This window comes from Belonocnema kinseyi, chromosome 8, assembly GCF_010883055.1.
Source record: "Belonocnema kinseyi isolate 2016_QV_RU_SX_M_011 chromosome 8, B_treatae_v1, whole genome shotgun sequence".
NCBI lineage: Eukaryota > Metazoa > Arthropoda > Insecta > Hymenoptera > Cynipidae > Belonocnema > Belonocnema kinseyi.
Window position 1 is genome coordinate 95,933,965 of NC_046664.1, and position 14,584 is coordinate 95,948,548.

Below are 14,584 nucleotides of genomic sequence, written 5' to 3' on the forward strand. Positions count from 1 at the left end.
TTTTCGATGGAGCTACAGCAAAATTATGTCCTTTAGATAAGACTGAAATCATTTCATTGTTGAGAGGGTGGTCAGAGATGTTTTTTACTGTATTTGTTAGTTGAGTTTGCTTTACTGGAAGTAATTTGTCAAATTTTCTTTTTTTGTTTTTGGGTTGAAAGCTCTTTAATCCGTTGGGATTGGTCAAACTATATGCGGTCCAATGTGGACCAAATGTCAAATCAGAGGGTATTTGCTAGGAAAAGATGAAGTTTTAATAGTTTTTTTAGAGGTAGTGTGCAAAAAAAATTGGTATGCTGTATTCTTTCTTTAACGAGAAGCAAACTTGTATTATGCAGAATCGATTCGGATTTAGATGTTCCCAAATTATTTTTCAGTTGTAAGAATTTTGGGACTATTTTGTTGTCCCTGCACCGTTTCAAAAAAGCTAAGGATGTTAGTAGCTTACCTTGAGAAGTCCTGAGCTTACTAAAGGTGTTTGTTTTAGTAAGAATACTCTCCCCGTAGAGTTCCTTGATAATAGATTTTATTCTTCCACGATGATTCATTTTGATAAAAAGAGATATTTCGGGTATCACTCGTGTAAAAAACTACGAATTGTTTGCCGACGTTTCGTGAACATTGCAGTTCACATCTTCAGGGCTGACCTGAAACTAAGGTATCAGGTCATGATGTTCTTAGGTATACTTTCTACGATGCCTGTGATTGGCCAGAGCTCAAAAAAGTTGTGAAATTAAAAAATTGTGGCGTTTTAATACTTTAACCACCATAAGTTCACTACATTAGCACAATTTCAATCGCTCAATCTTGTATAATTTCAGTATAATTTTAGTTGCCCTTAATGTAAAAATGTTCAATTTCAAAAGTTTTAATTTTAAATAAACTCAATTTGAACATGTTCAATTAAATTTTGATGTTTAAAGTATCGAATTGAAAATTTTTCAAATTTGATGGCTTCTATTTTGTTATATTATACTTTTTAAACTATTTTTAATTTGCAGAGTCTATAATTTTTCAAGCTTCGGTTTTGTAAAGTTCACATTTGAAATTAAAGAAATTTTGAAAGATTTATTTTCAATTGTAAGGCTTTTAGACTTGCAATTGTTTCGTATTAGATTCATTAATTTGAACATTCTTTTTTGAATAATTTAAATCATAAATTGATTAGCTTTGAAAATTTAAATAACGGCGTAAAACTGTTGAACCCCGCTATAACATCATAATTTTTTAAGTTTTGAGTGTCCACTCTATCTGGTTTTAAAAATCCCTGATGATTTGACAGAAAAAACTCCGGTAATTTAAACCGAAATTTGCAACTTTCTCTTCATTGCAGCCAAAATAAATTGTACAATCAGAGAAATGTTTTTCAAAATTAAAAAAATATTGCTTTGATAAAATTAGAAAGTGGAAAATAAAAAATTTTAATATTTCTTAAATCTGTATTTGTAAATTCAGATATAACAACATATTATCTCCATCTCATAGAATTGCCTGGTACTGAATTAGGAACATTATTTTCAAAAGAATAATTCGAAAATCTCTTTCACCGGAAGCCAGTTTATTTAATTATCATTATTTCCGAAATCAATACCCTGATATTGCATTGCTTCAATTTGTTTGCAAAAATTAGAAATCTCCTTTACAATCGATAATGCCAGATTATATGCTGGGTGAAAAATTGTTTTTGAACTTTTAAACTTCAACTACTGTCTTAATTTATTAACTATTAAAAATTCATTTTTTAAAATCGGCTAGCCAACGTTTACATTTTTCTAGTCAGTTTAATTAATTTTTTAACTTTTCTTATGTACAGAATCATATAATACTTTTATGCACGATTTTTAACTATTAAAAAATCAAATGTAGACTACTTTGTTACAAACGTAAGTTAACTCTTAACTTTATTCAACAAGAATTTGTGAATTCAATAAGAACTTGGCTTCTCTAACTTTTGTACATCACCTATTTAATTATATTTCTTCACAAAAACAGGTATGTACCATTATTGTATTATATTTTGAAATTTAAGAAACCGGACTCTTCGAGTTTCCCATAAAATAATAAAACTAGCTTCATGTTTTTACGGACTTTAATGAAACTTTCGCCTCATCACATCCATTACAAAAGTTAGCATACATATCGCAAGTTTAGCACTAGATACAAACATTGCTGGTTAAGATAAAATCACAGAATTTCTCTCAAGTCAGAATTACCAGTAGGCTCGACAATACTAAACTCTATGATATTTTTGGTTTCAATTACAGCAAATTATATTCTATTATTGCCCGTAGGTCGCAGAAAGCGAGTTTTTAGTTCTTCCCCTTTTTACAAATACTCGAGTATTACAATGGCGTTTATAGAAATCGAAATCTAACTACATAATCGCAATGACTTTTTTTTAAAGAAACAATATCATCGAATACATAAAAGACGCAACCCTTTTACGAAATTCTCATTTTAAATCGGGAAATCTTGATATTTGATGAAAATACATTTATTTTTAATTCATCTAATATATAGAATCGAATACAGTGGCTTAGATAATAATACTTTTTATTTCTTCGAAGCACACGTTAGAGAAGAGAAAGTTGTAAGATTAAGAAACGAATTTATGTGTCCAGCGATTATGGACAATCGTAGTCTCAATCCTTATTACATTATTAGATTGTATTTTTTTAAAGTACATTTTTTTCTCTGCGTGCTGGTGTTAAACGATTATAGCACCTGAACGATCATTGCTGGTTCTCGTGATCAAGACAATACGAATTACGAGCTGGTAATCTCGTTACTTAATCCGATCACCGGTTTCGGAGGTGACAAATCGACTTGCAAATGTCGTGAAAAATTGTACGTTATCAATTTTAGAGCAACGAACCCTCCCGATCCTTTTTGGCCTTTGTGGAAAATTCCTGCTCCTGCTATTGGAACAGGTGGTTTTGGCTCTATAGATTGAATATCAAGAAATGGAATAGTGCTTTGTCCAGCGTCTTTCTCAAGGTCAGTAGGTGCAAAGTGGAGATACTGATTGGACCTAGAATCTGGAACTGCTCTCGATTGCAAACGAGACGGAATATCTGGCTTCTCCAACATCAGTTCAGTCCTGAAAAATTAAAATTTTCATTCGAATGCGAATTTAAGTTTTTAATTGTTTACTCTTGGAATATGAAGAGGATTTAAAAATATTACCTCTTTTCAACCACTGGGATGTGTTCGTTGAATCCTTCGTTTGCATCAGTGTTATCATTTGCGTACCACTGACTTTTTTCTTTCATCAAAGTTCCGGCTGTAAAGTTGAAAGGTGTTGCGTGAATTTCGAGGTTTAAATGAACACCGAGCAGTTTGAACCGCAGACCAGTTAGTAAATGATCGGGTGGAGGAACTAAATCATCCAAATCCACTGCTCTTTTATCCCAGGTGATGGTATGATAGTCAGTTCCATCTTTGACATTTCGATCCAATATTGTGTAATCTTCAATGGGTTTCCAGGAAATACTTTCTGGGTCGATTGTTCCATGAGGAAGAAGTTTTCCCTCCTTGATTTGTATGTGAATGATCTTGTTTACTTTTTTCAGTCTGACTCCAATCACGACCCTTTAAAATTGTTAATCTTTTTAGTCAAGTACTGGCTTTGGAGAAGGACTGTTTTTAAACCTAGAAAGATGGTTGGAAAGTTGTCAGAAAGCTTACTTGTTGCTTCCGATATCAGAAAGGACATTTCTCAGGTTGAAGTAACGATCAGAGTTGGTGTTGTGATCGTCACAGTAACAGAAGCAATAACTGCAGTGCCAGAAAAGCCAACGCCACCAACTGTCAACCTTTGTTGTTCCTGCAGGACAGCTGTTCTTACGGCCAAACATCTGTCCATTTTCATATTCGATGTACTCGTATCTTCGAGAACTGTTCTTTATCTATTCGATACAAATTTATAAATAATTGATTACCTTTTTTATGAATTTTATTATTAGTTTTGTGATTTCGATAAGTAGTTCCTTACCGATGGGCAGATCCACATGTCGGAGTCAACATACTGACAATTGCGAATTTTTCCGTTGCACCTTTTTTGCTGGGAGCAAAACTGATTTTGGTAACAACCTTCCTGTTTCGCAAAAGTGTAATAACCACAGTTTTCTTTACATGTTTTTGCGTCGTTGAGATCTACTTCATTTACAATATAACCTTGGAAGAGTTGCTTCAGTTCCGTGTACGTTTCCTCTTTAAAACAAATAAACAAATGAATTATGTTCGGAAATTAAGAGTAGGTATATATTACTTGAAGAAATAGAATCCGAAAAATCTTCGAAAAAAAATCACATCTACGACTGTCTTGGGATTTGAACCCCAGGTTTTTCAATTGCGGGTCGACTACTCTTACCGCTAAGCTGGCTTAGTTTTTTCATGTTTGAAATTCAAATACATAGGATTCACAAATCTTAGGATTATTCTCACCTGATTTATAAACTGCTGGGTCGCATTTCCAAAGATCTCTGGGTGCAAAGGCCATTGCTGTTTTTACTGCTCGAAGGGTTTCAGATGTTCTGACTGCGTACTCTCGCTTTAGTTGCTCCATTTCTTCAGTGAATGAACCTGAAATCATATTTCAGAATGATAAATAATATTTCCCTTTTGACACATATAGTCGTTACTTTATGATTGTTTTCAAAACAGTAACATACCATTTTCATAGAGTTTCAGCAGAGTTAAAGAAAACTGCATCATTGTGTAGCCTTTAATCTCAGTGAGGGCAATCGTATTGTAGAGATTATACAAAAGTTGCTGTGGGGACTGATTTAGGTTGCATATTTGTGAGGAAGCTTCCTGAAAATTACAAAATTCTTGCTATAGCAGCAGCACCATCTTTAGTAAAATCGGGCCCTTAGCCCCCCTTCCCAGTCCTATTGAAACGCTGAAATTGTGTTTTTTATTTAAAGGCAATGGTAATAAACTGTATTACCATATTACCATATTAATAAGTAAGAATGATTTTCAAATAGTTTTCCTATGTGTTTTTGTACAAATTAATGGCGCAAGTGTCACAAAAGTACATAATCTACTATTGTGGTAATGCGGTATTTTAAAAGTAATTCAACTTTCGAATGTAAGCATTAACAGTGGCATAACCTCACTTTTTAACCAATCCTAACTTTATGTACGTGAACATTAAAAAAAACTTTAAGATTCTTGTATAAAAACTTAATTTAAGATTAGCATAACTTTTGCCATCTGTTTATCAAAATGTCAAGTTAGAAGCCATTTTGGTATAAATTCACTTTTTTCATTCACATTCATTGGTATAAATTTAATATTTGAGAACCTCTGTCCACCTTTATGTCATGTGATTTAACTTGAATGATTGTTTTCGCGCTTACAGTTTTAACCATTTTTTCTCTTTATGCAATGAAACAAATGTACGAAAATGTCAATATTTTACTCCTAAATATGAAAAAGCTGTTGAAGTTTTTCTTTAAACTGTCGTATTATTTTTTTTAACTGATGCTGGTATTTAACTTTTTGTTCTATTTCTAATTTTTTTTACATACAACTTTTTTCTCCAAAATATTAAAATTCACGTTTTTTTTTAAAACGACACAAGATACAACAGTCAAAAGGACAAGAACATTCCCCTTAAAAAGGCCTGAAAAATATTTGGTTTATGCTTCTCTCGATCTCGTTTATTTAACCAATTTTGTACATCAGTTCATGATGTCAAATAAATATTTTATGAAAATTTTTATTTTGAAAAATAGAATTTGTTTCGAAATCATCATGTTATGAATATATAGTGCCCCCTGAAAAGTGAGCGTTAGATAGCCATTTACCGAATGCTGTCAGCTGCTGACAAATTTTTAGTTCCGAACGCCACCACATTGACAGATTACTAGTTCCAAAAATGGCCTCTGAATAATGCACAATGAATTAGGTATTTTTACTTCAATCGCCTGCTAACTTCATTTCGTTGATTGCTGAGGGGAAAACAATGAACCAAATGCATGGGATTCGGTCCATTTTTGTCCTATTTTGCTAATATCTTCGTAAAAACTCATTTTTTCGATATAAGTGTATTTGAAAAATAGTTTGTTCTTTTTTTGTTAGGAACTATTTAATCACATAATAAAATGATAGTAATTATTATTCATTGCGAACATAACACAAAAATAAAGTTTTGTCCCATACATTAGGTACATTATTTTCCCCTCGTGATTCAACGAAGTGAAGTTAGCTAACGATGAATTGAAAATACCTAATACTCTAACCGTACTGTTGACGGTGACGCTAGCTCAGACCAACAAAAGCTATTTCAAATTTCGCGCCATACGAGATTATCAATGAGTTATTTTGACTTCAACCATCAGCTAACTTCACTTCGTTAAACGATGAGGAGGAAAACAATGGATCAAATGCGTAGAACAAACTTTTATTTCTGTAATGTCTTTGTAATTAATAATAAATATTATATTTTTTTATTTCATTAAACAGTCATTAAAAAATAAAAACTATTTTTAAAATACACATATATAGAAAAAATTAGCTTTTACGAAGATATTAGCAAAATAGGGCAAAAATGAACTGAATCCCATGCATATGTTTCCTTGTTTCCCCCCTCAGCAATCTACAAAGTGAAGTTAGCTGTTGATTGAAGTGAAAATACCTACGTATATCCATGTAGATGACTGCCACGTCAGTTGAATGTTTTCACGACCAAAGAAAAGACAAAGATATTATAACTATCACGACTCACTTTTCAGACGTTCCAGCAGTCTCATGACATGCTGATTTCGAATCAAACATCGTAAATCGCTCGTAGGGTCAGACAGGTCCTGCAAACATTGATTTCCCCGTAAAGACCTGTCTAACCCTCATTATGATGTAATCTACCATTAACCAATTTTGTTTATATTTCAGTAAAAATTTGGAAAATAACGCATTAAAAAAAATATCAAGAGACTTATTTTTGGAACCCTAAGTACAAATTGAGAATGGGAAACTGCTAGGGGTTTTAAATAAATTATCTCTCAACTTTTTCAGAAAATGAAATTTGTTAATTTCATTAAATTTAAATATATTTATGATTTTGGCAACAACGTTTTTTATTAAATAGGTCCAATTCGTGCCGTCTCCTTTTCTTTAAAAAAGAACATGAATCGCGAACTGAATTAAAATGGGTATGGTCTCACAAGTTTCTGAAAAATTAATTTGCAAAAACAATTCTGCTTTGTCAATTAAGAAAAGGTGAAATTTTCATAATAGGTGGAAACCTTGGAAAATTTCAAAGTAGATGAAAAAAGGTGAAGTTAGTGATAACCTGTGATGACTACAAAATATATACTCCCAGTCATAAAAGAAAAATGACACTACCATCTGACTCAGTCTTTTGTATAGATTTCTTGCAATTTAAATTCATGTTTAATTTTGTAATGTTTGTCCTTCGTTCGTTCTGAAACTGTCAATTTTCTTATATTAGAATCACTCTCAAACTTAGCTTTTATAGACTTTCAGTGTTTCAAATTTTAGATCCTTCCAAAATGGCTATTGACAGATTAAGTTTCGTTTTCAAATTTGATTTTTTTTTTACAGAAGAGTGCCTTCAAATTTTAATACATGTCAGTTTCTATTCTTAAAATTGGACAATGTTTCCCAAATGTAATGTTACAAAAATTAAGTTTTTCATTAGATTGGAGCCTTTAAAAATGGTATTGATATCAAAGTTGCATCGCAACAAAATTGCAATACCTTTCCATTAGAATTCCTAAAAAATGGTTTTAAACTTTCACAATTAAATGCTTTGCATAGATTTTGGGATGCAAACAAAACTATTTGACTAAATCTTTCAAGCTTTAAATTTTTTTCAATATTCTTGGTGAAAAATATAAACTTCTTTCAGTTTGATTTTTTTTCATAATTTTAATTTTTCCTAAGAAAAATTATTCTCAAGTTAAAATTGTTTTCAAATAAATATTTTTTCTAATGAGGATGCCTTAGAAAATCAGTCAACTTGAATTTGAATTCTTTCAAACCAGATTATTCAAAATATATACAAATTATTTTTGATATCAAACAATTAAAAATTTATGATACTTGCAAATTACCAAAGAATAAACCTAAACATTTTTTTAACCCTACAATTTCATTTTTATCATTTTGCAGTTACCTGATACGCAGAAACAAACAAGTTTTGATTGACGATATAATCCGCAATATGTTCAAGAGCCCGTGGAATTGACAAGTTGGGATCATGAATGACTGTTTTCGCGAAATCGACCCACGCTTGTGTCGGGAAAATGCCATTTTTGTCCGTAATATCTAGTTGCATTTGTCGGAACTTCATATAAAGAGCGTTTATCCTCCTCATTTCAATTTGCGTTCTTGCCCAAAGCCATACTGAGTTGAGGGTATCCAAATGTTGCTCTGGTAGAGATGGGAAAGCGTTGTCCGCTTTATCGCCAAACACTTTAAAAACCTTCACCAAATTATAGACCGATCCATTATTTTGGAGATAATCTGGATGTAGATCATCCCCTTGCTCCAGCAAAGCTTGTCGCAAACTGTCTATCTTTGATGGTTCTTTTTTCACAATAGCATTTGTCTCCAGAAATAGGAGACAAACGCCAAAAATCACCTTCAGCCTCATTTTGACTTCTCAATTTTCGATGCACTTTTAGGAATCTGGGTTTTCAAACCTAAGAATAGAGAGAACCTTTATGTGGTTAATTTTTATTTTATTCTGGTTTCAGAGAAATGTTTTTTTATGTTTAAGTGCTCAGGCTCAATATCCAAAGCAAACAAAATGTTTAAAGAGATTAGTAAAAGCAAACCTAGGAAAGAATTTGAATTTGAAATGATAATGGAGAGTGACGTACGACGTGGTACGTATTTTCAAGACGTGAGACAATGTATTTTAAAACATCTCATGGGTGCTCAACTGGATAAACGACCTTCCTTTTTTGGTCAATTAAAGAAAACTGAATTACTAAAATGTCATGATATATATATATATATATATTTTTTTTTTCCAAACAAAAACTTGACTTCTAACTCAGAGGCCAATTCGACGTAAATTTCATATCAGCGTTGATTAGAAGTTAAATAAAAAGACCCGCGCCGGAACCATCCTTGAACTCATAAAACGATTTCACAAATACAAGAAGCATTACATGCGTGATGGGAACTAAAAAATGCTGGCTTGATAAGCACAATTTTGCTAAATTAAAATTTTTTTAGACCACCAAATACTAATTAAGAATTAAGAGTGGCGTAAAAAATGACATACTGATCATTTTATTCCATGAAACATAATTAATATTTTTTAAACTTCATAAACTACGAATTTCTGACTTCCTCTCTGGCCTATATTCAACCGCAGCTAATTGCACGAATTAATTTGTGTAATTTTCTACTCTGCAAGTCTTCGCCAATTACTTTTTTTTAATATGTTTATATTTTGTGGTAATATGAACCACGGAATATAATTAAAAGCAAATAAAGTGGTTCATTCGAATTGCAAAAGAGGTCACCGTGGGTCAATTTAGCAAAGGTTCTCTCCACTCTCCACTTGAATAAATCTATTAATTGAATGAATTCCTATAGGCAAAAGTTGTCTTTCATGTTGAGGTACGAGTGAATGTAATACAAGCTTCTGTAGTTTGAAAAATATAGAATGCAAAGTGTTCGTAAATATTCGCACATTACGTCGACACTATGGAGATTTTTATTTTCACAGCGCACAAGCAAAAGGTGTGTGTTGAAAATTGCTTGCGTCGCTAAAATAAAAAAGATTTCATGAAAAAGGTTGTTGAAGTCACTGGTGGTCACTGAATATTGAATTATTTTTTTGGTGAAAGCCCCAAGTTACGTATTCAAGTTTCAAGAGACAGGTGTTTACAAATCACTGTGGAGCCTGACGCACAACTCTAGTTCACTCGACTCAATCCCGTTCTACCAGAATCTCTGTGGTTGCATGTATATTGTATAAATGTATAGTATACGGTGCAGTTTAACCACTGAACCAAAGACTCGCCACGACTCACAAACTGTCACAAATGAAAGTTGTGCTCGCTCGTGCAGCTCGTGCTCGCTTGGACACAACACCGATCCAACTGAAAGGAATACCATTCATCTCATTTCACTCGCTCCGATCCCTCTCTTAACTCCTTCTTTGGCTAAAGTCACCGGGCGCATGTCTCTTTGTATTCATGCAGAGTTATTCGATCACATTTTTCACTCAAAACCCCTGAGAACTGTAACGTCGTCAGGAAATCGCAATGTGAAATGCCGTAAGGTATTAACAACTCTTCATGTCCGATCCCTTAATCCCAAAATCTTTAAAAATCGGAATGAGCGATTTAAGATTCCAGATCTCCTACTGTGACCTGATAGATTTCATGAGACCTTTAAATGATCTTTTCAAGATTCGCCATGATTATTGAAAATTTAAAGGATTTCCGGCGAGATTTGAAACTGTTTTTGAGCCTTTCGAATATTGGGATTGATGAAATCTTGCAAATTTTCATCAAATAATTTTTAATCTTTGATTCTATATTGTATAGTGACATTGGACAAGATTTCCGAAGTAAATAGCTCATCGCCATAAAGTTTTTAAAGTCGCCTAAAGTATCTCAAAGGGATTTTTGGATTTGGAACCAAATTTTGTAATTTTCTAGTTGAAGTGAGACCAGTGTTTAGAGTATTCAAAATTGGCAGTAATAATCTTCTAATTATTCTTTAGTTGCTAAACCTAACTAACCAACAGCTTGAAATATTAACTTGACATTACATGAAATTACACTGAAATATCAGTATCATCATCGAAAAGAATCAAAACTTTAAAAGATTCAAATTCAAATTGAAAAATTACCTAAATTTGGAAGCAAATCAGCATTAAAAATATTTAAATTTGCGCAGTTAAATGTTTTCTGTGGCTGTTGATGGCTTCGTTAATTTGAAAGGTGTTGAACTTTGAATTTTAAATTTGTTTGTCACAAATCATAATTTTATCAAGTAAGCGACTTAAGTATCCTATTAAGACTATTAAGTAAATGATAGATTACCGCGTTTGACAATCTGTGCCCCTAATGTTGATTTTTTGAAAAATAGAAAGATTCTCGTTTCGCAAGCGATGATTGTTTTACTCCGACACTATATGCTGCTTCGTTAAAAAACCTACATTACAAATATCCAGAATAATATTAAAGAAATTTAAGTTCTGATAAAAGAAATTATTGGAATGAAAAAGTAACTGAATTTAATTTAAAAATGAAACAGTCCAAAAACCAATAAACTCAAAGAACAAAGCTTGGCATTAAAACGATTATCTGCCTAGAATCCTCAGCAGTCTCCAAGAAAAGAATAAAATTATGTTTTGTACACATACAACATTTTTTGTTTTTCGTCACAAGGTTTAATAAGTCTACATACGTAACTGTTGATGCGAATTACGAATGACTTAAACTTGGCAAATAGACATTGGTGCCTCATAATCTAAAACTTTTGTTAGCTTTGTTTTATAACTCATATTCATTTTTCTTTCCTATGACTACAATTAGCAGCGTTTTTTAGTTAAGTGTCCGAAGAATCTAATATCTGTTCTCCGTACAATAAATATTCGAAGGAAATTTTTAAAGTACTATTTTTAATCACATCCGTATAAATTCCTACCTACGAAGAACAATAATGTTGTTATCGAGATTTCGTGCAACTCGACACCGGATTTGAGTCAGTTGTGACAGTATGGTCTCTTATTATGCCACTGCACATGCATTGGACGTACATAATAAAATCATGATAGCTGTTAGTACACGATAGCATTTATGAAGGGTTCAGTTACTCACTTTGCTGACATTAAAATATGCGAGAGGATATTTTCACTGGGACTTCATGAGAACCAAATTCATAATCTTATTTGGATTTTCAACTCTTAATTTCAAACCGGTTTGTATTTCTTCTTATTTTAAATTAATAATTATCAAGAAAAAAATACAAAACAAGATTATGTGGTTTCAACAGTTGTCTTTCAACAAAAATCAAATGAGCCATCTATATGAGCATCTCAAGTTTTTCCATTCAAATTTAAAAAATTGAAATTTCATCTCTAATATTTCTGGATTATGTTCCTGATACTTTATCGAAAATTAAAATTTCGATGTAAAAAGGAATACTGATTTCCAAGTAAAATAGGAAATCTTATTTCAGATTTTGAAACTGGCATTCAAATACAAAGGTGCCCTTTTGATGAAAAGGTAAACTAAATTTGATGGATTTTTTGAAAGCTTACAAAATTTATATTTTTTATGATTTTAATTATTAAGATTTTTTATAAACTTCATTAGTTTTTAAAGGATATATATTAAAAAATAGAAATTTATTTATGAGAGAAAAACTCAAGTTCGAAATATTAAAGCAGCCAAATTAACAGAAATTAAATTTCTTTTGCAACTTGATGGAGACCCAAATTTGAAAGCAAACATTCATTAAAACTCCCTAAAAATGGGTGATCATCAACTGACGGAATTGGAAATGGAATAAATTAAAAAATAGGTAAATCAATTTTCATTCAAAAATAAGAATTTAGTACTAAGGAAAGAGAAATTAAAATTCTTTAAAGTTTAGAAACGTACAATTCTATGTATTTTAATACATAGAATATAATTAAAACTTTTATGTTTGGAGGAAACTGAAAGAATTTCTAATTAAAGAGAAGTCAAATTTTAGGAACTTCTTGGCACCTACTATGATTTTTAATTTGAGAAATATTTCAAATAAAAATTGTTCTTATGAGAAGCGTTTTAATGTGTACTAGTTGTAATTCGTATATAAATGTTCAATGCTTTCAAATTGGAAATAGTTAAATTTATCAAGTTTTACAATTGGAGGTGTGGATTTGTTTGTTTGAATTTTCAATACAAGTGTGGACACGTATGGGAAATTTAAAAAAACGAATGCATACCTCTATTTAAGATATTTAAAAAATGTATTTGGTCAATTTTCAAATGTTAATTGTGTTAGTTTCAAGAGCTCAAAGTTTTATATTATTTAATTCTATGTACTAGTGGTGTGCAATTGATACATTAGATTCCACAGCGAAGTCCTAAATTTGTAATTCGAATCTCGATCAGCGCTATTTCTGATGGCTTTTATTTAAAAACTAACGGAACAGATTCGACATTGCGAAATCCTGCTTTCAAATTGATTTAAATCGCTTTGAATTTTTCTGAAATTAAACTCACCTGACTGTACACACGCTTCAATTTAAAGCAAAAACGTCAATTCAGATAGATTCGAACGAAAAAACATTTAGTTTTGAACTTTATCCAATTTGTTCCTCTTTGAAATTTTTATTTTATTAAACTTTAAATTTTTTTTAACTTGATAATTTTGAAATCTCACGATTTCTAAAGAAGAGTTGACCAAACTTTAAATTCAAATGCTTCCATTTGATAAAAATATAAATTAATTTCTTAGCTTTTACGGAAGCATAAAAATGAAAGGAAAAATTGAAAAAGTTAAAAGTACTAAAATTTAAAATTCTCAACTTTTTGAAAACGATTCTTAAATTAATTTCTTCTGCAAAAAGGGTAAAGCGAATTAAAGATGAGAATACTAAAACTGTATAAATTATTTAAAAAAATTTTAAAGCATATGTGTGAATGAAAAAATTGAATTTTTGTACTGACAGATTAAAAGGGGTCAATGCCTTTGGCTGGTTCAGAAGTTTGAGCAAAGTTTGACGTAACGCAACATCTCGAGAAGACTTCTTTGTTTACCTTCATTCTGTTAGCCAGCATCTGTATAATACTCTGTTCAAATAGATCGAATTCCTGAGGTACAACTTGTCTATAGATGGATTCCAAAACATCCCTCAAATCGCCCAGCCTATGAGACACAGCCGTCTTTGCAAAATCCTTCATCGTGTAGCTCTCGTATTTATTAGGGGACCTGGCATACTGTAAAAAGCTTTGGTACAAGCTTTCAACTTGACCGATGGACTTGTAGAGAAAATGCATTGCTTTTTCAAGCCTTTCTCGTTCTGGAATTTCACGAAGAATTTTGGATACCATCGTTTCTGTACGTTCCTCCATTCTTCCTTCAATAGAATCTAACTTTTTTGAGACCAAGTTTATGCGATCCATCAGCCGTTTCTCCATTCTTTTCACAAAGGGAAAATCAGATTCCCCATTTACATTGGGTTGTTTTGGTCGGATCAATTCCCATGATTCTAGAGCGTCAGTCACAGTTTCTTTAGTAAATTTTACTATTTCTGTAACATCTCCTAGGCTAATGTCAAATTGGTGACTTGGTTGCACAAGAAAAATTAGGAAACTTAACAGTAAACTCGATGCTTGAAACCGAATCATGGTGAACAATTGGCGACTGTTGATGTTGGTTTTTTCTTGTTTGTAGAAGATCAAAACTTATTGTTTAGCATTGTCTTGTGATTGGGAGATGGGAAGGAAGTTTTCCGAGAAAGAAGCACGGCTGACAAACTATTTAACTGTTTATGGAAGTTAAAAGGGAAAGGACTGACTCGATTAGGAATCAGAATAGACGCTCTACTCCATCGGGGACCTGATCCGTGACAACCGCTATGTACACT

At 31.9% G+C, this 14,584-nt stretch overlaps 2 protein-coding genes across 9 annotated transcripts in view; one reads left to right on the forward strand and one right to left on the reverse strand.

Annotated features, from left to right (window-relative positions):
• The window catches only part of LOC117177906 (E3 ubiquitin-protein ligase Ubr3), a 69,073-nt gene that overhangs the window by 22,909 nt on the left and 31,580 nt on the right, over positions 1–14,584 (forward strand). The gene's annotated exons all lie outside the window — the stretch shown is intronic.
• LOC117177907 lies at positions 2,072–14,579 on the reverse strand. Of its 8 annotated transcripts, none has more exons than XM_033368996.1 (9): positions 9,878–10,093; positions 9,685–9,755; positions 8,147–8,675; positions 4,674–4,815; positions 4,447–4,584; positions 3,995–4,212; positions 3,688–3,908; positions 3,187–3,591; positions 2,072–3,100 (listed from the first exon to the last, which is right to left on the reverse strand). In XM_033368996.1, the coding sequence occupies exons 3-9, from the start codon at positions 8,624–8,626 to the stop codon at positions 2,767–2,769; spliced, it is 1,938 nt and encodes a 645-aa protein (XP_033224887.1). In that variant the 5' UTR covers positions 8,627–8,675; positions 9,685–9,755; positions 9,878–10,093; the 3' UTR covers positions 2,072–2,766. The 8 variants fall into 8 exon arrangements, with proteins under 8 accessions (XP_033224887.1, XP_033224886.1, XP_033224889.1 ...); XM_033368995.1 differs by having other exon boundaries at positions 9,680–9,755; XM_033368998.1 differs by lacking the exon at positions 9,685–9,755 and having other exon boundaries at positions 10,023–10,096.

What these genes read in the sequence shown, in the direction of transcription:
- LOC117177907 (XM_033368992.1), bottom strand. Translation starts at nt 14,345, where the DNA reads ATGATTCGGTTTCAAGCATCGAGTTTACTGTTAAGTTTCCTAATTTTT. An exon ending in GCTGAAACTCTATGAAAATG is followed by an intron (nt 4,585 to 4,673) that starts GTATGTTACTGT and finishes ATATGATTTCAG; the next exon opens with GTTCATTCACTGAAGAAATG. An exon ending in TCTGATATCGGAAGCAACAA is followed by an intron (nt 3,592 to 3,687) that starts GTAAGCTTTCTG and finishes ACAATTTTAAAG; the next exon opens with GGTCGTGATTGGAGTCAGAC.